This window comes from Plecotus auritus (assembly GCF_963455305.1).
Source record: "Plecotus auritus genome assembly, chromosome: 4".
Taxonomy (NCBI): Eukaryota; Metazoa; Chordata; class Mammalia; order Chiroptera; family Vespertilionidae; genus Plecotus; species Plecotus auritus.
In genome coordinates this window covers 109,920,262-109,943,864 of record NC_137775.1, presented here as the reverse complement: position 1 = coordinate 109,943,864, position 23,603 = coordinate 109,920,262, and the positions used below count along the sequence as shown (strand labels likewise).

The following is a 23,603-nucleotide window of genomic DNA, read 5'->3' as shown; positions in this document are numbered from 1 at the left end:
TGGAAGGGGCTCATGCAAGCTCCCAAAGTGCTGTGGAAGCATCTCTTCCCAGCTCCACGGAGTGTGATCATGGGACACCTGCTGTGGGAGGAGTATTTACACCATAGGCATTGGCAAGACCACAACTCATGCTGCTTTTCTAGAGACAGCTGTTTACCCTTTGCCAGCAGCCCTTCGACCAGGCTGTGCAGGGTTCACCCTGCACCCCACCCAGGCTGCAGAACCAAACTGCAAATACCAAGGCTGAGGAAGGCGGCTTCTGTGCACTGCCCAACCAGGTGAACCTCGGACGAACACCTGACATTTCCTGCTCCATCTTACAATGAGAAAACAAAGCTAAAGACAATCAATAACTTTAAAGAGTGTGTTCCAATCCAGTTTGCACACACCGTCTGGTTTGACCTTCACAGCCCGCGAGGACCTTCACATCCTGTGACAGGTGAGGAAGGAAGGAGGTGGGGCTGGCCGAGGGCAGAGCTGGCTGGGCAGGTCCTGGCCCAGGCTTCCTGCTCCCAGGGCCTCTTCCCAGCAGTGGCTGCGGAGCTATGAATAAAAATTAATTTCTGTTTAGGGTGCCGTCTGTGAGCCGTGATGGCAGCGAGAGCTGTAACTGTGCTGGGGAGAGGAGCAAGCTCAGGCCCACCCGGAGATGAGTGCTTAGGAAAAGGATTTCCTGAGGAAGCGTCTTTGGAGAAAGTTTCTGGCTGGGAGCGCTCCCTCCCACACTGGCGCTCAGGCGGCCGCTAACCCGCTACTGCTGGCTGCCTTGCAGCGGCCTTCCCATCCAGGAGTCCAGGGGTCTCAGGAGGCCAGAAGGCGGTGGGGAAGCTCACGGTCCCCTCCCTCAGCCTGGCCCATGCCCCGGGGTCTCCCTGTCTCTATTCGACCCTGTCTAGAAGGCCAGGAGAGCAAAATGAAGGGGGGTGAAGAAATACACAAACCTGTTGTATTCGCACCCCAGGCTGCCGTAACAAGGAAGACACACTGGATGGCTTCAAACCACAGAAATTTATTCCCTCGCAGCTCTGGAGGCTAAGAGTCCACAATACAGGTGCCAGCCGAGCTCCCTCGGGACCTGGAGGGAGGCTCCTCCACGTTTTTTCCAGTTCCTGGTGGGCGCCACCAACCCCGGGCTTGTGTCTCTGCCTTGGTCCTCACGTGGCCTCCCTGTGTCTGTGCCTCTCTTCCTATGAGGACATGGTCATATTGGACCAGGGACCCACTCTGCTCCAATGACCTCAGCTTAGCCAATTCCATCACAGGGACTGGGGGTTAGAACTCTTGACATATTGGGGGGAGCATGATTGAGCTCCTTACTCCCACCATTGCTGCGTGCGCCCATGCTCAGCCCCCAGAATAGCTGTCACAGAGGGGCACCACTGGGCTGAGGGCAGGCCCGCCGGGCAGGGACAGCCCCAGCAGCAGTGCCGTGGGGCTGAGAACTGCTTTATCGCGACCCACAGGTTGAGAACCGCTAGTAGGGTCACCTAAGACCACTGGAAAACACAGATATTTACATTACGACTCATAACAGTAGCAAAATTACAGTTATGAAGTAGCAATGAAAATAATTTTATGGTTGGGGGTCACCACAACATGAGGAACTGTATTAAAGGGTCGTGGCATTAGGAAGGTTGAGAACCACTGCCTTAGAGAGACGTTCACAGCAGGCAGGTCCCTTGTGCTCCACTCCAGAATAGCTGAATGGGGGCTGAGGCTCAGGGGTGCAGGGGCCTCGCCGGGTAAACCAGCCAGAGCTCCCCATCAGTGGAAACACCGAGTCTGGCCTTGAACTCAGGAGGTCGGATTCTAAGACCCTGAACTTTCCTGAGCTCCTTCAGCCCCACCACTCTCCACCATCCTGTGTCCAGCAAAGCACCCCCTCTGCCTGCCCCCAGCCACCTGGCCTGGTCATCTGCTGGCGAAGCACAGAGGGGGTCAACTCAAGCCCCTGGGTTTCACTCCATGTCCCTTCAGTGCCTGAGAGGAAGGGACGGCGTGCGAGGGGGATCCCCCCCGCTCAGCTGCTGGCCATCTTACTGGGAGCCGAGTCTGAGAGCAGCGAATCAGGGCCCGGAGTGGCCCAGACAGGACCTCCAGCCAGCTTCTCAGCCTCAAGGCCGTGACCTCCTGCCTCCCCAAGAAGTGAGGGGACAGATCACGGTCCCTCCAGCAGCACTAGCAGGGATTCTGTGCGATCTGTCTTCTCTGAGAAACAGGTGGTGACTTAGTCCCTCTTCCTAAGGCAGCTGGCATCCAACAGGCTGCTAATGGCTGGGTGAGGACGTATCGACACAAACGCAAAGCAAGGAACCTAGCAAATGTCAGAGTTCCACTTGGTTGTGACCGTAAGTTGGTGCCTTGTCCTGTGAAAAGCCAAACCCACAACTTCCCGGAGCAGGAGTGAGTTTCTGCTGCCATCACGCCGTGGCATTTTGCTAAGAACAAGTTTTCCCCGTTTGAGGCCCTTGGGTTTGGGGCCTCTGGCAAACAAGTCACTTCTGCTTTTGACAAGCAGCTTCCCCTTTTCTGGAACCTGTTGGACCCCCCCACCCCACCCCTACCCGCTATTCCTGGCCCCGCCAGTGACAGCTGCTCCTCACCTCACTCACGGGCTGAGACCTGCCTCCGACAGCCCAGCTCTTTTCTGACAGCCTTAGGTTTCTCAGAGCTTAGCTCCCATGGAAATGCCTATATTCCTGTTCAGCAAAAAGGACAGGCTTTTAATTTCATGCTCACTGTTAAGCCACTAACCATTCACCCTTGACATCGTGGGCCCCAGGACACCGCCCGGAGGTCTCCTGTGTCGGGAGGCCCGAGCGAGTGCTTCCACACCTCACGCCCACATCTTACTCAGAGTCATCATCTTCTGTGAGCTGAGAGCACTGTCTGAACCTCACTCCTTGCACCCCTCCGCTTCTCCAGGGGCACAGACTCAAAGGGGAGCAGGGGCCATGCCCTGACTCTGCCCTGGTGAGGGGCTCCCCTCCAATCCCCTCTGCTGGAGAGCAGGCGGGGGGCAGAGCCAGCCAACAAGGCAGCTCTGAGGAGACTTCAGTGAGCCGCACGGAGGGCAAGACTGAGAACGCCAGGTCAGGCCTGCCCAGCTCCCACTTCTCGGCCTGGAACACCCACATGAAAGCGCAGACACAGGCACTGCCTGGTGATGAGCAGACGGGCCCGCAGAGCATGGGCCTCCGGAAAGCAGAAGAGAAACACTTGGCTTCAGCAAAAGATGAGGGGGGGGAGGTGTGTGTCAAAATCACAGGGTAGCCAATAAAGTAACTGCATTTTTGAAACTTAGCTGTTTAAAAATGGTCCTTAGGTACTTTTTTATATGATAACTAGAGGCCCGGTGCACGAAATTCGTGCACGGGGGGGGGGGGGGGGGAAGGTGTCCCTCAGCCCAGCCTGCACCCTCTCCAATCTGGGACCCCTCGAGGGATGTCCGACTGCCCTTAAATGGGCAGTCGGACATCCCTCTCACAATCCAGGACTGCTGGCTCCCAACTGCTTGCCTGCCTGCCTTCCTGATTGCCCCTAACCCAGGGGTGGGCAAACTTTTTGACTCGAGGGCCACAATGGGTTCTTAAACTGGACCGGAGGGCTGGAACAAAAGCATGGATGGAGTGTTTGTGTGAACTAATATAAATTCAAAGTAAAGGAGCGGAGGGGAGAGCAAGAGAACCGGATAGAACAGCCGGATCTGGCCCATGGGCCGTAGTTTGCCCTCGGCTGCCCTAACCGCTTGTGCCTGCCAGCCTGATGACCCCCTAACCACTCCCATGCCAGCCTGATTGATGCCTAACTGCTCCCTTGCCAGCCTGTTTTCCCCTAACTGCCCTCCCCTGCAGGCCTGGTCACCCCTAACTGCCCTCCCCTGCAGGCCTAGTCACCCCTAACTGCCCTCCCCTGCAGGCCTGGTCCCGCCCAACTGCTCTCCCCTGCAGGCCTGGGTCCCTCCCAACTGCCTTTCCCTGCAGGCCTGGTCGCCCCTAACTTCCCTCCTCTGCCGGCTTGGTCACCCCTAACTGCCCTCCCCTGCAGGCTTGATCGCCCCCAGCTGCCCTCCCTTGCAGGCCTGGTCCCTCCCAACTGCCCTCCCCTGCTGGCCTGATCACCCACAACTGCCCTCCCTTGCAGGCCTGGTCGCTCCCAACTGCCCTCCCTTGCTGGCCATCTTGTGGTGGCCATCTTGTGTCCACATGGGGGCAGGATCTTAGAGCACATGGGGGCAGCCATCTGGTGTGTTGGAGTGATGGTCAATCTGCATATTATTCTTTTATTAGATAGGATAGAGGCCTGCTGCATGGGTGGGGGCCAGCTGGTTTGCCCTGAAGGGTGTCCCGGATCAGGGTGGGGGTTCCCTTGGGGCGTGGGGCGGCCTGGGCGAGGGGCCTGTGGTGGTTTGCAGGTTGGCCACGGCCCCCGGTGACACAAGCGGAGGCCCTGGTATCTGGGGTTTATTTATCTTCTACAATTGAAGCTTTGTAGCCTGGTGCGGAGCCAAGCCTTCTGCTTGCTCCATGGCGGCTGCCATTTCTGTTTGAGTTTATGTATCTTCTATCATTGAAACTTTGTAGCCTTGAGCCTTGAGTGGAGGCCTAGGCCGGCAAGGGCAGGAGGAAAGCTTGGCTTCCTCCATTGCCGGGGAAACCCAAGCCTCCCTCCTGCTCTCTGTGGCCGTAGCCATCTTGGTTGGGTTTATTTGCATATTTGTTCCTGATTGGCTTGTGGGCGTGGCTTGTGGGTGTAGCAGAGTGATGGTTAATTTGCATATTATTCTTTTATTAGATAGGATTTCGATGACTTTATATAATGGATGGGCCAGATATTAGGTTGATTCTATAAGGTTATCACTTTTTTTAGGTTAGAAAAATGGGGAAATACTGGACATTTCATACGGTTTAACCTAATGGGGCTGCTGAGCAAAAGGACACAAGAAGACAAAGGATGAATATGACTCAAACCAAGACCTTCTCCCTCCCAATCCAGGCTCATCCTACCAAACCACAGCTTCCTGCCCCCAAACCATGATTAATCCAGGCCCTCCCTCCTGTCACAGACAGAAGCCAGGGCCTCTGGGTCAGGCCAGTGACCTGCCCACTTGGGGATTTAGCCAAAATCCACTCGTTTGTACCCAAGTTCATTTCTCATCCAGGACACCACAATGAGGTGCCCGACTGGGACGATAAGGAAGAGGCCGCCTGGCCCCGGCCACAGTCACTTACTTTTCTACATGAGTCTGCAAGGAGCTTGATTTAAGCTGTAAATTCCAGAAAATTGAACCCAGTACATTCTTTGTTTCCTAGTCTCTATCTATATGTCTCTCTCTCTCTCCACACACACACAGGCACATGCACACACACACACACACACACACGTGCATGCACATGTAACCTCCAGTGCTCGAGAAGCTGAGGGTAGTGTGGTCATCAGCCTCCATCAGGAGCCCCATGGGAGGCCTGGCTGGAGAGCCCCCACCCAAAGTTCCCCTCCCTGAGCACCGTGCATGTCCCCTGGCACATCTTGGACACCTGGAGACAGATCGGGGTCCCTGGGAGGAAGAACCGTGTGATAACTATGCAGCCCCAGGCCTGCAAGGGTCAGGCCAGGGGCTCTGGCCTCCGTCAGGGGAGTAAGATCAAGTGCCTGATGCTTCACGGGGCCTTAAAGCCCTTCTGGGTGAGTCCGTCTCAGCCTGTGCAGCTGAGCTGGGCCTGGATGCAGCTCTCCTGGCTCCCCTGCACTCAGTTCACGAGGACTGGCAAGACTCAGGGTCCCTGTCCTCTGGGCCACCTCCTGTGCTTCCCAAACCACAGAGCCAGGGGACATGCAGGGGCACAGACCCTCAGCAGACAGCTTCTCTGCGTGGGTCACGATGGCACCAGGACCTGCTCCTCCCGGCCTGAGGCTGAGCTCCAGGATCCCAGCCACCCCACCAGACACATCCCTCTGTCCACACCCCACTGTCTGTATCTCACTGTCCTCACACCCTGCTGCCCACACCCCACCACCCACACCCCACTGTGAGACAGCAGGAAGATCAGGTGCGTGTGGGATGCACTGTCAGGGAAGGGGGCGGAGGAAAGGAAGGAAAAGTGAGGGCAGAAATAAAAAGGACCGGGAATAGAGCCCAGCTCCACGCCCCACCCGGCACACAGACCAAGGAGATCTGTTCATCTGTTTGCTTCAACAGAGTGCATCCGTCCCAATGATTCTTATTTACACCCCTTCTTCACTACGAAGGAGGCTGCAATGCAGCCAAATAAAGTACATCCTAGGGAGGAGCAACCGCAGCCAGAAACACCAGGCAGGGCGGGTCCAGGAGTGAGGCTCTGCCCGAAGCCATGTGTCCTACACCCTGGCAGACACTGCCACACATCTCGCTCTTGGGGTTTCTGCAACATCGTAGCCAAGCAATGAAGATGATGGCATTGTAATAATTAGACCACATTCCAGTTAGCCCCATGATGGGCGATTCACGTGACGTCATTGACTTCTCATACCAGCCCTCAGGTAGGTGTTCTCATTGCTAGTTTACAAACGAAGCAACTGGTTCAGCGATGCCAAGGTGCTCGTCTGGTTAGAGAGGCTGCGGGCAGTACACCTAGCTCCCCAAGGCCCAGCTCTTTGTCATGATCTTTACAGGGAAGGGTCCTCAGGGGCACACAGGGTGAGAGGCCACACCCATCCCGGATGGTCACATCTCCCCATCTGGATTCGAAGGGAAAATGAGAAGCAATCTAGCAGGGAAAGAGCATGGAATATGGACACAACCACACCTGCTTCAAACGTGGCCCTCACCCACTGTGCACCTTGGGCAAGTCACTCAGTCTACCTACGCCTCAGTTTCCCCAACTGTAAACCTGGGGAATAATATGAAAAAGGAAGAGTGGGCCAAGAGTTAAATGACAAAATATGTGAAAGGGGCTGTCATGGTGCCAAGCACTGAATACGGTGCCCAGTCAATGAACATTTCATGACTTCTAGGGGGACCTCAGAGCCTGAGAAGCAAGCAGATCAGCCACAAGCACAGGGACAGTGTTCCCATGGGAACTCGCCTTGCCAGCACCTCTTGGCCTGTGTGGCAACCACAGGGAACAGAACTGGGTCAGAAGGCAGGTTTTTCAAGCTTGGTGAAATCTCACTGCCATAAAACAAAGAATGGGAATAGATACAGGGCAGGCAGACCAAAGAGGCAGGAAAGTGGATGACAAGAGACGCTACTGGTTTGCAGCCAAGCATCTGAAATGTCGGTCTTTTTATTTCAACTTTACATGAAAGCTGGTACTCCTTCAGGGTGTCTGAGACAAACCAGTACAATTTTTGAAAGTAACACTAGAAAAAAACACTAAGGCCCCTCAGCTCTCAATTACTAGTAGCGGGGCTGATCATTGCTGTTGAGGAATGTTTGCTGGGGATGAAGGGTGGTTAGAAGCAGGGGCTACGAAGGTAAATCAGGGTCCTGGTGACATTTAAGACCTTCCTTCTCTTGCCATAAGGCTCCCCGCTGCAAACCACAGAGCTTGGCACTGGGGTGCACCTGGCACTGCCTGAGGGGGACCCACCAGCACTGGAGGTCCAAGAACTGACTTCAGACATCACCTACAGTCAGCCCAACAGTGGTGGGAGGCAGACACCCTCGTCCCTTCCACACATGTCCTCCAGGCTGTGGGGCACAGTGGGTTGGTGTGGGGATCAGTTAGCTGGGGCTTGGAGCCTGCAAGATTTCTCACCTGTCCAGCCGGCATGGCTCAGTAGTTGAGCGTCGAACTATGAACCAGGAGGTCACGGTTCGATTCCTGGTCAATCCCCAGTGTGAATCTCTCATCATTGATGTTTCTCTCTCTCGCTCTTGCTCTCTCTCCCCCTCTCCCTTCCTCTATGAAATCAATAACAATATGTTTTAAAAAAAGATTTCCCACCTGGAGAATGGGGATAATAATGGCATTGGCTCACATGGCTCAGGTAAGCTGATGCACGTACATGCTCCAGGCGTGCTGGTCAGTGACTATTAGCTTATTATTATTATTATTATTGGCCACCATTCCTCTTTCTCTCTCCTCAAGGCTGACCTTGAGAATCATGTGACCCAAGTGCCACCTCAATGAAGCCGTGCAGGGCAGGCACTATCGCTCCTCCCAGCCGTGACCTTCGTTTCCTGCCACTAGGAAGGGATGGGACTGAGGAGACTGGTGCCAGGCTGCCCACCCTTTGCAAGGACATAGCCCAAGCTGAAGAAGGTGACCTTGTCCAAGGTCGGGGGCAGTCCTCACCTGATAAATGACTGGCCAACCCAGCAAAAGTCAGAATTGAGACGTCATCAGAGCCCAGCCTCTCCCTCTACCTGACTCTGCCCCCTACCCTCCCAGGAGTCATCCAAAGTCACCTGTGTGCCTATAAACCTCCCACACCGTCCCCATCTCTCAGCCCACCTGTCCAACATTCAGCCCGTGACCTGTGATAAGAAGGCAGGTGGAGCTATTGGCTTCTTGTTAAGAAATAGAGTATTTTACATTTGCCTGTGTGCGTGCCTGGGGCCTCCTGTCATTTCTGTAGTTTAATGCTATTTTCTCAGGAATGAACTAGGGGGGCTTGGTGGACATTTAAATACCCGCATCTCCCCCAACTTTGAAATTCTAAGTGACCCCTCCCCTCCCTTCCCCCTCCCCCATACTCGCAGGAAGGAGCTGGGAGACTTTGGTGCCTGGGAAATCCTGCCTCCTGGGGGTTCTAGATCATGCCAACCAGCTGACCCATTGCCGCTGGAAGACCAGGCGCCCTTGGAACTCACTGTGGTCACTGCTGGGTGTCCAGTGACCTGAGAGCTTTCTAAAGGTGCCGAGGTTGGGTTTGACCTTCAGAACCAAAGGAGTGTGGTGGGAGCTGGGAGCGCATGCAGGGAGGGCCCTTTGTGTGGGACGCACTGGGCGCTCTGAGGAGGGGCTGATGCAGAAGGGCTGGATGCAGGAGGGGGCCCAGCCTCTCTACCCCAAGGGTCCCCTCTCCTGCAAGCCTGGGGCGTATGCAGGTCCAGCCATCCTGGCCTACATCAGTCAAGGGAAGTATTCAAATCTTTCAGATACAGGAAGCTCAGGGAACCAGGTCTGGGGAGGGGCTGGACACCTGTGTCTCTCTCACCTGTCACAGACAGATCCAGGAAACTCAGGACCCTGAGGCATCTGAGCGCCAGGTCACCGGGTGGGGGTGTGGGCAGTCACTGCACCATCTGCCCAGGGAATGTACTTCTGGGCGTGACAGGTCTGGTACCAACGGATGCTCCCTTGAGAACCGTGACCAAAGGCTGGGCCCGAGCTGCACGTGGTGGGAACACGGATCCCACGGCAAGACCACGGCTCCAGCCATTCCCTCCAGAACCGCAGGAAACAGATCGCTACTCCTGTGAAAGGCGCGTCTCCAGAGGAAACAAGACAACGGTGTTGGCATTTAACCGTGATCTCAGCCTGCAAGCCGTGCTCAGCCTTTCTCTGGATTTTCACCACCAGCCAGGAGTCAGCTGGCCGGGCTTCCAGGCTGGCCTGTGAGGCAGGTGTGACCCGGGAGCCCTGCGGGTACTGTGTTCAGCTTCCAGGTAAAGTCTTCCAGAGTCAACTTCCGCACCCACCACCCCAACTCTCAGCGGCCCACCCCAAAACTTGGCCTTCGAATCTCAGGTGGTCTTCCCCACGGGCCCCTTTCTGGCGGAGAGGAAACCGACATTCCCAAAGTACCACCTGCTTTTTACCCATATATCTCCTTTCACTCTCCCCATCCCTGTGAGGTGGGACTGTGATGCACACTCGCACATGTGAGATCCGGGCTCAGAAAGCATCAGTGAACAGCCCCAGAGGACACAGGAGTGAGCGATAGACTTGCAGCTGGTCTCTGACACCCACACTCCCTCCCCACCCACACAGCCCTCTACAGAGTCAATGAAAACATCAAAGGATTCTGTTCTCAAGAATCTGGCACAGCCCTGGCCGGGTGTCTGAGCTGGTTGGAGTGTCATCCCGCATACCAAAAGGTTGTGGGTTTGATCCCCAGTTGGGGCAAGTACAGGAGGCAACTGGTCAATGTTTCTCTCTTTCTCCCTCTCTTTCCCTTCCTCTCTCTCTAAAATAAATAAAAACATATCCTGCCCTAACCGGTTTGGCTCAGTGGACAGAGCATCGGCCTGCGGACTGAAGGGTCCCAGGTTCGATTCCGGTCAAGGGCATGTACCTTGGTTGCAGGCACATCCCCAGTAGGGGGCGTGCAGGAGGCAGCTGATCGATGTTTCTCTCTCATTGATGTTTCTAACTCTCTATCCCTCTCCCTTCTTCTCTGTAAAAAATCAATAAAATATATTTTAAAAAAAATATCCTCAGGTGAGGATTTTAAAAAACAGGAATTTGGTGCAGATGAGAGTGAGGTCCGTGATGGGTGGAAGCTCCCCGCCTCCTGTGGTTTGAAGGGGGTGAGGCTGAGAGGCTGCCATCGGACCTTGGGCCAATCACCCTGAGTCTGTTTTCCAGTCACAGATTATCACGCATCTAACACCTCCTGCCTCTTTATGAGGCCCTTAGCAGTCAATTACTCTTGAGCAAAAAGCCCAAATACTTTCCCAGGTAGGAGATGGAGGAGAAAAAAAAGGAACTAACACAATAATGTTCCTTAAAAGTGCCATCGGACTGACCCTATAATTTGCCTGAAATTTTTCTCTTTGCCATTGTTGGCTCCTATAAGATTTGTCAATATTCGATTCACTGGATTTTTTTGGAATTAGCTCACAGAGTTAACTAAGCACCTGGAATCCCTAAGACCCCACATTTTTTTTTCTTCCCTCACTGTTGCTTGGCTTCTGCTTTGCTCACCACGATCATCAGCATCAACTTTAGGGTTGACCACATGGGAGGTGTTTCCTTGGGGCTGGGATATGAGAAGGTATGGATGCACTCCATCTTCAAAGGGGTGTTCGTTCTAATTAAGGAGACAACTCTGAAGGACCATCCCAGTTCCAGAATGTTCCACGGGGTCAGCTGAGACCTTTGCTGTGATTGCTCCACAATCTCTCTCCCTCTGCCCTACCTGGCTTTCCTTCCTTCCCTGGACACTCAAGAGCCCAAACTACAGGCACAGAATCACTGGGAAAGAATAATTTTGGGGTGAAGGTAACAAAGGTCATTTGATCATTACTAAACAAGGAATATAACCAATTATGTCCATTTGACTTTAGCCACATTTTATCATAAACTCTAGGTCTGGGTACCAAGCCTGCAGAACTCTGCTTGGAGTCTGACGTTGCCACATCTAGAGAAGGAGGAGATGGATGGAGGAGAGACAGACAGTACAGACCTGGAGCCTGGTTCTGCATGGAAAAGACATGATGCTCCCTCACTGCTTCCCAAGGCCCTGGCTTTTGAGGCAGCAAAACCCAGAACTGCTTTGAAATCGTTTTCTGACAGGCCTGCCCGAGGAGCAGTATTCCTGGCAGAGAGCCAGGCAGGCCAGGCAGATGGGGCTATGGCTCCCCAGAGCCTTCCCTTACCTTCCCACGGATGCCCACTGCCAGAGGAGGTCTCCCTCTTCCCAACATTCCTCCAAGAGAAACCCCAAGATTTCCTCCCTGCTTTGCCACTGGCCAGTCATGCCACCTCGGGCAGGTCACTGAACCCCTCGAGGCTGCATCCCCAGTGTGAAGTGGCCCAGGGCTTGGCCTCCACCCTCTGGCTCCACGCATACACTGGGCCACTTCTGCACCTGGTGGGGCGGCCACCTGGCCGAATTGCTCCCTCAGACCAATTTGGGGCTGCTGACCAGCATTTTCCTGTCTTTGAGCCGAGAATATTCTATTACCTGTGCTCCAAGGTCATTTTGGAAATCTCAAAATACACTTTAACAAGCAAAGAAGAGTGGTGAAGGTGAGTGTCAGAGGGCAAGTCTCTCCTCTGACACTCATCTTCGGGGATGAGACTGGAGGAGGTCAGTGGTGCTACCGAGTGTCCAGCTCAGAAGGACCCGGCTCCGCTGCTTGTCCACACACTTCTCCCCTCGCCCTCACTCATGGGCTCTCGAAGCCCAGCTGCCCCTGAGAAAACACCGTTTCCACACAGTCGGGTGCTTGATTGTCGGAGACCTCAGAGTGCAATCCTCACATATATTTGTATGTATAAAAATGTAAAAAATACTACAAACAGTATACACTGCTATATGTTAATTATATCATTATGTATTACTTATAGAATAAATTAATTATTAAATAGCACTAATTATATAATACTAGAGGCCTGGTGCATGAATTTGTGCACGGATGGGGTCTGCCAGCCCACCCTGACTGGGGCTGATCAGGCCAGGCCAGCCAAGGGGAGGTGCCCCCGATCGGGGTGGGGGGGCTGACTGGTGGTGGGGCCAGCCAGGCGGAGGGGCCACGGGCAGTTGGCAGGCCGGCCCCGCCCCTGGTTGAACTGCCAGTTGAACTGCTGGTCGAACTCATGGTTGAGGGGACAATTTGCATATTAGCTTTTTATTATATAGATGTTCACCTGTATGTGACCTTAATGTATTAATTATATTATAACCGAGTAATATATTAATAGATTATAATTATACTAGAGGACCGGTACACAAAAATCATGCACTGGGGGGAGGGAGTCCCTCAGCCCGGCCTGTACCCTCTTGTAGTCTGGGAGCCCTCAGGGGATGTCCGATTGCCACCACTGCTGCTGGGGCTTCTGGCTGAGTGGCGCTCCCCCTGTGGGAGCACACTGACCACCAGGGGGCAGCTCCTGCGTTGAGTGTCTGCCCCCTGGTAGTCAGTGTGCATCATAGTGACCGGTCATTCTGCCATTTGGTCAATTTGCATATTAGCCTTTTATTATACAAAATAATTATAAGAAATGCAATTAACATATTGGTTATCATATATATTCTCATATATCAATTATTATATATTCTATATACATTTGAGAAAGAATAAATATTGTTTCAAGTCACTGCATTTGGAATGCTTTGAGAGCAGCAAAGTGAACTGATGTGTGTCATGTGCCCCAGATCCCTCTGGAGACTGTAAACCTTGTGAGGGCTCAGGCCATGCCAGCGTTGGTCACAGTTACACCCTCTGAGTCTCGCACGGTGCCTGGCACACACAGGCTTTCGGTAACTACACTAACTCAGTAAGAAACAGCTCTACAGTTCTGGACGGAAGAACCAGCATAAGATTTGGATTCCTGATTTAGTGTTTATCCTAATATTCAGTTACTTAAAAAACAAAAAAATTAGAAAGAACTGGGGACTAAGACCTATGAAATTATAGAAGGTGGATTATTTACTTTTGAGACGAGAAGATTAAAGAATAGCCTTCAATGACCTTCATCTAAAAAGGAACCAAGAGTCTGGAGATCTGGTCAACCCCAAGGGCAAATAGCTTGCCAGACCCAGTATTTCATCCTTCATGTGCCCATCATGTGGGTGAGAACTGCCTACCCAGCAGTCCTGCCTCCCATCCTCAGGCCTCCTGGACCAGTCCTGGGGCATCAAAAGCCTGGGGCTGGGGCTGGGCCAAACAGAGCCATCAAAAACCCAATTAAGGGTTTCAAAACACAACAGAGAGTTTTCTTGGCAGGTTGGGCTGAAATGGCTATGAGCATAAATGGCCTACGCTTCTTTCTCTAAGGTAAGAATAATGACATTGATACTGATAGCAATACTATCTCACAGGGTTATTTCAGAGATAAAGAGAAACAGCTCATATAAAAATAGATGCCTGGCACATAGCAAGTGCTCCATCAATATTAGCTCAGTCTGATGACAACCAGATCATCCCAGGTGATATCTGATAATCAATCATATAGATCAGTCACAGCCGCCATAAACAAACTACCCACTGAGCAGCATCTGAATTTCGAGGCGGGAGAGCTCTCTGGGGTGCTTACTGTACAATATGCTATGGGCAAGAACTGGCCCTGGTAACAACAGCTTCCAGCCCACGACCCAGTGGCTGTTAGTGTGGCCGCTGCCGGGAGGCAGGCTGCACGTAGGTGGAAGGTTGCCACGTTAACCCAACAAACAAGTGTCTTCCTGGAAGATGCCTACCAGTCTCCGGGATGCTGCACAGGGAGCTGAGCTGGGCTCCCTCTCCTCGCCTCTCCACCCCTAGCCCTGGCACTGATTCCGGGGCGATGGTTATGTACAGGGAGGAGCAGGGCCAAGAGGAGGTACTTGAACAAGCAGAGCAGGCCTGGGTCCTGGAGCTGCCACACCAGCCTCATCACAAGCTCAGTTCCCTCACAGTCCCCGCCCCAGCCCCACCACCCTGGGATTTCCAGCAGGAAGGAGTGTGTGTGTGTGTGTGTGTGTGTGTGTGTGTGTGTGTGTGTGTATGTGTTGGAGGGGAACTAAAAGGGGAGGATATAATGAAAGACCTGGATCTTGGGTGAAAATGCAGACATGAACTGTGGGCGGTGGAATGCATGCCATCTTCGCAGACCTTGGCCCCTCCTTGGGCAGAACATAGCCTGTAGGTATTTGCTATCCCAACTGTGCTTTGTAGGCAAAGACCCTGTTGTATTAGGTCCCTGGGACAAACAGTGTGGTTTAAAACAACAGAAATGTGACTCCCACAGAGGCCCCAAATCAAGGTGTCAGCAGGGCTATACCCTCCGAAAGCCTCAGGGAAGGATCCTTCTTGCCTCCTCCAGCTTCTGGTGGCGCCAGGGGTTCCTAGGCTTGTGGCAGCATCCCTCTCATCTCTGCCTCCATCTTCACATGACCTTCCCTCTGTGTCTCTGTCCAAGTTCCCCTTTTCTTAGGACCAGTTCTACTGGATGGGCCCTCAGCCTGCCCTCCTTCCAACATGGCTGATTACATCGGCAAAGACCCCGTTTCCAAACGAGGACATATTTACAGGCACCAGAGGCTAGCACTTTAACATGCCTTTTTGGGACATAATTCAAGCCGTAACCCTGTTCATCTTTGTACCTTCAACACGTAGCAGTGGGCCTGGGAAACAGACGTAAAGGAGTTGACTGGTTTCCAGTCCCAGCTCTGACCCTGCCTGATCCCAAACACGGTGCTTAGCAATTCAGCTCTCCATATCTTTACAGCCGAGAAGCTGGTGCCTTGTTGTCTAAAATTCTCCCCTGGCACTGGTGCATCCCCGCAACCCCCCCTCCCCCAGCACAAACGGAGGTCACTCCAACGCTGAGCCAGGCTCTGCGCAAAGGGCATCCCCAGCCGGCTCTCTCCGCAGCCGGCAGAGCTGCAGCTCTCCCCACCGCGGTCCGGCCTCTGCCTCGTGAATAAAAGGCTGGACTCCTGAGGTTTCCAAGAGCAAACTGGTCTTTGTTGAACACTCATCAGCAACTCTGTGCCAGGTCAGAGTATATCAAAATACTGAGGCCCTGGCAGAAGCCCGGATGGTATCTGATTGGTCTGTGACAAGCCAGGAGTTGGCAGAGAAGGGCTTCCTGTCAACAGGAAGGAAAGGATGGAGATCAAATTATTTTCAAAGTCCGTGGAGGAAGAAAGAGATGAGATTTGGATTAATCATTCCAGCACAGGGGTAAATCAGTCGCGGTGGGGTTCCCTCTTCCACAGGGAGCGTGGCCGGGGACAGTCAACATTTCCTCTGTCCAGCGGCACCCTGTGCAGTGGGCTCCCTAATTCCCCGCGGCTAAGCCTCGGGACACAGCCTCACTGCCACTGGGCCCTCTGCCCCTCTTACAGCAGGTTATGGACAATTAACAGGGCAACTTAAAGGCTCTGTTTCAACTCGGCTGCTCACTTCATTGGCCTTTGTTTGCTCCACATTTTAAAAGATGTTGACAATACTTTGATATTTGGTTCCGTTTCATGGGGTTATCATGATGGGCTGGTCTGCCATCTTGCAAGAAGTGGGAGACACGGGTGTTTCATGAGCTCTCACACTCAATGGTGGATCAAAGGGAGGGTGGATGGAGGTGAGTGGGGGGAAAGGGGTCGGATCCTAACCCCAGAGACCAGAGCTGTCCCCATAAAAGTGACATGGTGCCCAGGAACAGACTGTCACTGGCAGCGAGCTGCGTACATCAAAACAGGAAAAGTAAAAGAAAATAAACAGTCGAGAAACAGCATCATTTAAGAGCACATGTACAATGGTTTCAGAGGATGCAAACAGATTTAGAAGTTCAATGAATGAGGCCAGGTGAGAAGTGACCTGGGCAGGTGAGAGGCACTGCCAAGGAAAGAGTGCTTCCGAGTTCTTTCTTTAGTCAACCTGCGGTTAGCACGGTCAACGTGCAGCCCAAGTGAAGGTCAACGATAGCACTGTGTCCTAGGTTCTACTGGTCAAGGGAAGCTCAGAGAAAACAGGCAGAGAGACTGGCCAAGCACTAGGAATCCCGATAAGCTGGTGACGTGTGGGAAGATGCAAGACTGAACCCACAAACCACATTGGGCTGCTGTGTCTCTCTGTTCCCTCGTAGGAAAGATGTCCTTTGGCGAGAGAGTTACCCCGGATGTCAATAGCTGCGTTTGGCGTTAGAACACAATGCAGTACTCAGAGCTGATCCATGGAGGCCCTGCCCGCTTTGCATGGAGAACCTTCCTATATCCATTCTCCCCCTGCCCAGTCCCTCCACAGGCCCAGCGCTGGACTATGCTTAACTGGCATTCAACCAACATCCAATGGGAGCCCACTCCCCAACTGCCCAGCTGTGAGCTGTGAAGGGGCATCTAGGTCTTGTTTATACACCCTGGAGCCACAGGACAATTCTGGGGGCTCCATCACTGAGTAGTTTGACTCCTGAAGGTCTGGATCTCAGGGCACCCGAGATACACTAAGCCACTAAGATGCTGAGTCAAGAAATATTCCAGTGTGGCCTACCAGACTGGCCCCCCTGGGCTACCTGGCTGGGGCTGATCTGAGAGTGCCTTTACTCGAAAGCCAGAAACATCCTACCTTGTTGAACAGTCACTAGTCGAGGATGTCTCTTCTCACTGACAGCTAATATAAGTACAGATGACAGATAGGTAGACAGCTGTTTAGACAGATAGGTAGATGGATTGATGAATGGGTAGATGGATGGATAGGAAGGGAGGAAGGAAGGAAGGAAGGAAGGAAGGAAGGAAGGAAGGAAGGAAGGAAGGGAAAGAAGGAAGGGAAAGAAAGAAAAGACTCATGCAGGCAGAAGAAATGGATTGGTATTAGCACTGGGAAAGTTGGAAACCAATTGTTTTAAACCCCCATAGGCATAAAAATCACCTGGAGAACTTGTCAGAAACACAGACCTATGAGTTCCACTCCTCAGAGATTCTGATTCAGGAGGTCTGGGCTGAGATCTAGGATTTCATTTTTTTAATCCTCCCCCAAGGAATGAAGATATTTTCTCCCATTGATTTTAGAGAGAATGGAAGGGAGGGGGAGAGATATATATAGAGAGAGAAACATCGACTGGCCACCTCCCACATGTGCCCCAGCAGGGGGCAGGGATCGAACCTGCAACCCTCCTGTGCACAGGCCAAAACTCTAACCACTGAGTAATGCCAGCCAGGGTGGATTTCATATTTAAACATGGTTCTACTTAAGCTGGTTCAGGAACCACAGTTTGAAAAACACTGCCTAAACCCTAATCCAATAAATCTTGCTCAAGGTGGTACACACCAACCAAGGGCAAGGCCAAGGTCAAAACTGACACACTCCCGCCTGTGCTGCATGGTGCCCCATTTCTCTTCCCATAGGGTCATCCAGGGTGTTTGAGTGGTGTGATGAGCATTTGGTTCTCCAGCCCCAGGAACAGAAGGGCAGCTCCTGTTCCCACACACACTGGGCCACGCCTCCTACTACAGCGAATGCCCTAGCTAGTAGTGTGGTAATGGGTTGAAGGCCCATCCATCACCAATGGGGAGGTGTAAGGCTTCCTCTGGACACACCACTTGGGACAGGCCTGCCCACTTGGGGCAGTGTCTCCACAACCCTGCGTGACCAGCCAGTTGTCCTTGCTCTATTTTTAGTTTGTCTCCAGTGGCTGTGAAGGATTTCTTCAGCACCCCTCCCAAGAGGCCCAGGGACATGTGTGGTAATACTCAATGTCATCAGAAAATACTGGGCCACTGGCTGTGTCCCCACTGGCTCTTGTGTGGGTCCTTCTCTCTGACACCCTCTCTTTGCCTTTTGTCACCTGCTCTGTCATTGGCTTGCTAACAGTTCCAAAGACCCATGTGCAGGCCAGCCATAATCAATTAAAACATGTCTGAGGTATACAGATTTCAGCATTCATAGGGAAGCCGCTTTTTCTCAGATGAAAAGGGAAAAAAGAGCAGGCCTGTTCCCAGCAATGCTTCTCTTGGAGAATCCTGGCAGAACGCCACACATAGCCAGGCTATAATGAGTTATTTTCTAAAGCCATTCCCTCCCCTCATTACTACTCCTACTTCACATTAGCAATGGAGGCTAAGAGAGGAGAGCTAAGGCAAGGTGCCAACTCAGCTTGCCAGGACGCTCTAAACACTGCACCTACCTGGCTACTTTTAAAGGTCCAGCGACCCCAGAAACCTGCCCTCAGTCTTTCCCCTGCCTCTCTTCTCTCTCACACCTTCTCTTTCCCCTGACAAGACCCCAAGAGGACTTTCCCCAACAGGTGCTACAAATGGCCTAAGAAAGAGGCTAAAATCAAGCAAAGGCTGCATCCTCCATCAGGCCAAGGGCCGTTCTCCCATCAATCAGATACAATTTACTAATTACTTTACTTAGCAATTCTAGGTCTCCACTGCCCGTTATAACCCATGGGCCTGAGGGTATCTCCTGAAATGAGCTCTTCCATGCTGGTGTCTCACACAGGCAGGCGCTACTGGTAGGAGGCAGGGTGAGATGGTTAAGGACAGTCAGAGCCTGGATTGGAGGTTAGCAGTGATGCTCCCCAACATCCTAGGTCATGGTTGTGTTCATGCCCAGGACACGAGGGTGCACACTGGGGCTGACTATGTCCAAAAAGGATTCAGTTCAGTGAGGGGACAGGCAGCTTGGACACTGGAGGCCCCAGGAGGCCTCGTCACTATGAGTGCCCCTGGACATGACAAATAACCCCATCCACAGGCCTGCCAAAGGCCTGGATGGAGGGAACAGGAGAGGCTGTGGAGCTGTCCCTCAGGAGCCACTCTTCAGAATCCCCAATGTCCCTGGAAATGGCATTCTCTGGGCCCCAATGACCACCTGGTGGTGGGGAATGAGGAAGCAGATGTAACACCCTTCAATTTGCTGCTGTCGGTTCAAGTCCACCGTGGCTATGACTAAACTCATCATTCTCCCCCAAGAACTGGCTCCTTATACCAAATACCTTAAAACCCAAAGTCAAACCCAAGGTCAACCCAATTCCCATCTCCCCTGCCATTCACCAGACCCCGAGACTCACCCAGTCTTTCTTCTAGCATCTCACACCTCCCCTTTATTCCCTCTTGTCATTACCGTAGCTCAGCCCCTCAGAGCCTTACCTCTGATTTTTACCAGAGAGTTTGCCTCAGTTTCCCAGGCACCAGCCCCGCTTTCCACGACTCCACTTGGCACGCTGCTACCAGGCTGTCTCATAAGGCATGGCTTTTATCACCTTTAACTGCTTCTTAGTTAAGGTTCCCACCAAAGCAGACAGCAAGAGGACTTAGGTTCATTCATTTATCTCACGGAGGCGGGGGAGTGAGCAGGGAAGCCAAAGGAGCCTGCAAGGTGCGTGGAGGAATGGACTACCGCTGTGGGCATCTGGCTGGACCCTGTGGGGCTCTAGGAGGCAGACGGCAGAACACCTGTCAGAACTGCCCACCTGCATCCCTCCTTGGCAGAGGGCTGCCCCTTAGAGCATACTCCGGACCCCAGCAGGCCCAGCCCCGCCTGCAGCGCCCAGGAGGACCTCTTCAGGCCTGGATGGAAGACACAGGAGAGGCTGTGGAGCTGTCCAGCAAGGCTGCAGTGAACTCTGGGTGGGCCATGGGCATGCGGGCAGGGCATCAGCAGCAACTCCCCGGCCTCTCGGCGTCTGCGGGAGGAAGTCCTCATTCCCTGGGCCTGCCTTCCAGGTAGGGCTGCAGGATGCCCAGGTAAACTGGGATGTCAGTTAACAATGGACAGTATAAGTTACTTCAAATGGTGCATTCATCTACTAAAAAGTTGTTCATTGTATGGCTAAGATTCTACTTTAACTGGACACTTGGCATTTTTATTTGCTAAATCTGCCAACCCCACTTCAAGGCCCTCCTTGCTCTGGCCTTAGTCCCTCTCTGATTTCTCTGAATCTGAAACCCTTTCCTCCACGCTAAGGGGCTCTTCACTGCACCTGGAAGCAGTCAGCCAACCCCTGAGCCCATGGGGGTGCTCAAGCTGGTTCCCTGTCAGGAGTAGCCCCTGGCTTCTCACACGTGTCTCCTCCTGCCCACCATCTCTGGGTCTAATCTCTGTCACCTCTCACTGCCCTCCCGCTGACAGCAGGTACTGCCTGCACCTTGGGTCATCTGCAAGCATCCGTCTTATTTTCCCAGTTAGATCATAATGCTCACCCAGTACAGCACTATGATCAAGATCCCCCTGGCCCCACCAGCAGATGCAAGCCCTGTGAGGGTGGAGACAGAACCCTCCCATTCACCCCTGGATCTCACCACCACAAGAGCACTGGACGCGAGCTGTGCAATAACTGAGTGAGTAGTACTTTAGGTCAGGGCTGGCTCGTGTCAAGAACATTGTCTAAAGCAGCCAAAGTCATTGCCAGTAGCAGGAAAGGTGGTCAGAGTACCTCAACTATATGGTGGCTTTTCCACATTCACAGCCTTTCCTCTCAGTCCTTTTCCAGGTCTGGATTTTGTCCTGCATCCCGACCCCCACCCCCAGGGCCCAGGCACATACTCCAGGCCGGACTTGGGATTGGTCCCACCATCAGCCTCAACACAACATGGCCTGTCCAGTGGAGAGTGTCAGTTCTTCTCTCCCCTCCCCTCTCAAATCAAGTGCTCTGATGCGGATGTAATTTCTAGACGTTTATATAACACTTGAAATTTGTAAGAGCTTTCCCATGAATTATTTTATTGGAACATAAAGAATTATCTCTGTTTGACACTGCGTGGTTAAATGGCTGACTTAAGTGATCATCGCTTTTGGAAGATTTGTAGTACTAATGTGTAACTTTTCATTTACAAACGTGGTTAAAATGTTTTTGCATTAGCAATGTAAACAGAATGTTTCATTTTCAAGTAGAATGCTTATTAAAAGGAATGCTTATTTCTGCATATTTGGTGGTCACATGACAGTCCGGGGTCCAGTCACCTGCTCAGGGAGCTTTCCCCTGGCAGGGAGGACTGGCCACCTCATCTCACTTCAAGCTGCTCCCCAAGTCCCCATCAGATGTCTGGGGTCAGCACCCCGGACTCTACCCTCCCTCATCCAAGCGTTTTGTACACAGAGATGTGAAATAAGGAGCTGTGTTCAACAAACTCTGGAGGAAAGTACCTAATGGGGTTCGAAGGAGAAAGTGGGTGCCAGCCACACCCCAGCCCCACCCTATCGCTGTCAGGAAAGATTGTCCTCAATCAAGTGTCAGAGGCAGCTCACTTCGCACTCTCACCCAGTGCCCAAGACCTGTCACTCGGGCGAAAACAAAATTACATTCTCCCTGGAGCCCTACCCTGTGTATGTACAAACATTCACTTTGGTGGAGGCCGGGGTGTGACCCAGTTGGAGTTTTCCTTAGATTCTAAGGCTTAGAGTGAAGTTAAGGACTGTGCCGCACGTCCCACCACCGGATTCCCCTTGGGAAGGCTAGGCAGGGCTGCGGGGGTGGGGAGTGGGGAGGGCAAGTGGCCACGGGCTACCTAGGCAGGCAAACCTGTGGGGGGGGTGCGGCGGGGCGGGCGCACACCCCAACCGCCTTCCCTTCAGCTGGGCAAAGTCAAACCGCAGACTGATCGAAGTCGCCAAAGTCCGGGCTGGGCTGCCCGCGTGGCCGGGGCTGAGGTGCACGCTTTAGGGATCGCTGAACCCCCAAATGTCCGAAATGTGCTAGAGGAAAGGGCTGGCAAAGGGAATGGCTGCAGAGAAGTTCCCTGCCCCAGGCCCAGAGACACCTGAGGGAAATTGGGGAGGAAAGAGGTCCATTTGAGGGCGCAGCTACACAGCCATCCCCCCTCCCCTGCTGTCCCCACCCACTGCCCCTCCCCTCCGTCCCCGCGTCCGCGCTCGGCTCCACCTCCCCGGAGCGCAGTCCACACAGTCCTTTTCCAACAAAACAACTCTACGCACCGCCTCCCGCACTCGCAGGGTCGAGACTACGCCCAGCCCGCAACCTGCCGGCCCGGGTCCGGGAGCGCGCTCCTTCCCCCAGCCCCCTCCCAGCCGCAGACGGTTGGCGAGCCCGGCTGCAGGCGGGTGGGGAGAGAGATGGAGCCGGGCTCGGCGGCCCAGCTCTGCCCGGCGCCTCCACTCTTCCCGCGAGCGGCCCGAAGTGACAGGAGGGGCACGTACTGCGCGCGGGGCTGCCGTGTTAACCGCTTCGTCGCCGGGTCGGCAGCCACGCGAGGGCGGGGACCCAGGGACTCACCGGAATAAGCACCCGCAGCGATCGCCTTTTCTGGCTGGGGTTTTTCTTGCCGCTGCTTCCGCCCGGGCTGGAAACATCTTTCTTCTTCTTGGTATCCATGGCCGCGCTTCCCATAACTTTAACCAGAAGTTAATTCCGGGTGACTCGTTCCTGGAATACGGTCCTCTCCTTCCCAGCCCGGCCCCTGCCGTCGGCCTCGAGCTGCGCGCTCGTCACTACCGTCCTTCCCCCTAAGACACCGCGTGGGGCTTGCACGGGAGGGAGGGTGGAGCAGGTACCTCGCGCCGCCGCCCGCCGCCGCCACCTGGGAGGGATGGCGGTCGGCGCGAGCGCTGGGCCTGTTTCCTCTTCCTCCTACAGGCTCATCAGATGCCAAATCACAGCCACAGGCTGTCCTGGTTCTGGTCTCTCTCCGGGTTACGCGTGGCGGACGTCTCCAGTTGGGTGACAAAGTTTTCTTCCTTTTGCAAAGCGAAGCAACATTTCCACCCCCTCGGCTCCTCCCACAGATTCCCAGAGGCAATGTGAAGGGCAGGTGCAATTAACCCGGCGCTTTGGGCAATGAGCTCCTCGGCCCGCACCCAAGTGGAGACTCCGGTGAGGGTGAGAGTTTGTGTGTGAACGTGACCCTCGACCGCGGAATAAACCAGCCCGAAGCCTGGAGTGGGGCCGTCCTCCCGCCGCGAGGGAGGGAGGAAGGGAAGAGGAGGTGCAAACGCGGGCTTTCGCGTGGGGCTCGGGCTCGGTTGCGAGCACAAATTGCGGTGCCGTCCTTGCCCGGAAAAGGGGCCGCGCGCCGCTCGTCCCGCCGCGGTCCCGGGGGCCGTGAGGGGCGGCGCGGACGCCGGCGGGGCGCGGGCGGCGGGAGGCGGCGGGCACCCAACAGGAAGTGCGCGCCATGCGCTTCGGCGCTGCCCCCGCGCCCCGTCGCGTGCCGGGCAGGCAAGGGCTCCCTCCTCTGCGGCCGCGGCCGCGCGGGTCTCGCTGCTTTCTGACCGGTGTCGTGCGGTCCCCGGCGTCTCTGTCTGTGCCTCAGCCCCTGGAACACGCCCAAGCGCCCTGGGCCCAGCAAAC

At 53.9% G+C, this 23,603-nt stretch overlaps 1 protein-coding gene across 2 annotated transcripts in view; it reads right to left on the bottom strand.

The window, feature by feature from the left end:
* Positions 1-23,002, bottom strand: part of PRKAG2 (protein kinase AMP-activated non-catalytic subunit gamma 2) — a 240,043-nt gene extending 217,041 nt beyond the window's left edge. Inside the window, exon 1 of one of the 2 annotated variants that reach the window (XM_080665942.1) lies at positions 22,530-23,002. In XM_080665942.1, coding sequence (XP_080522068.1) covers positions 22,530-22,643 — 114 coding nt within the window. In that variant the 5' untranslated portion in view covers positions 22,644-23,002. The remainder of the gene's footprint in view (positions 1-22,529) is intronic. The other variant, XM_080665941.1, reaches the window with a different exon arrangement.
* Positions 23,003-23,603: the final 601 nt, after the last annotated feature.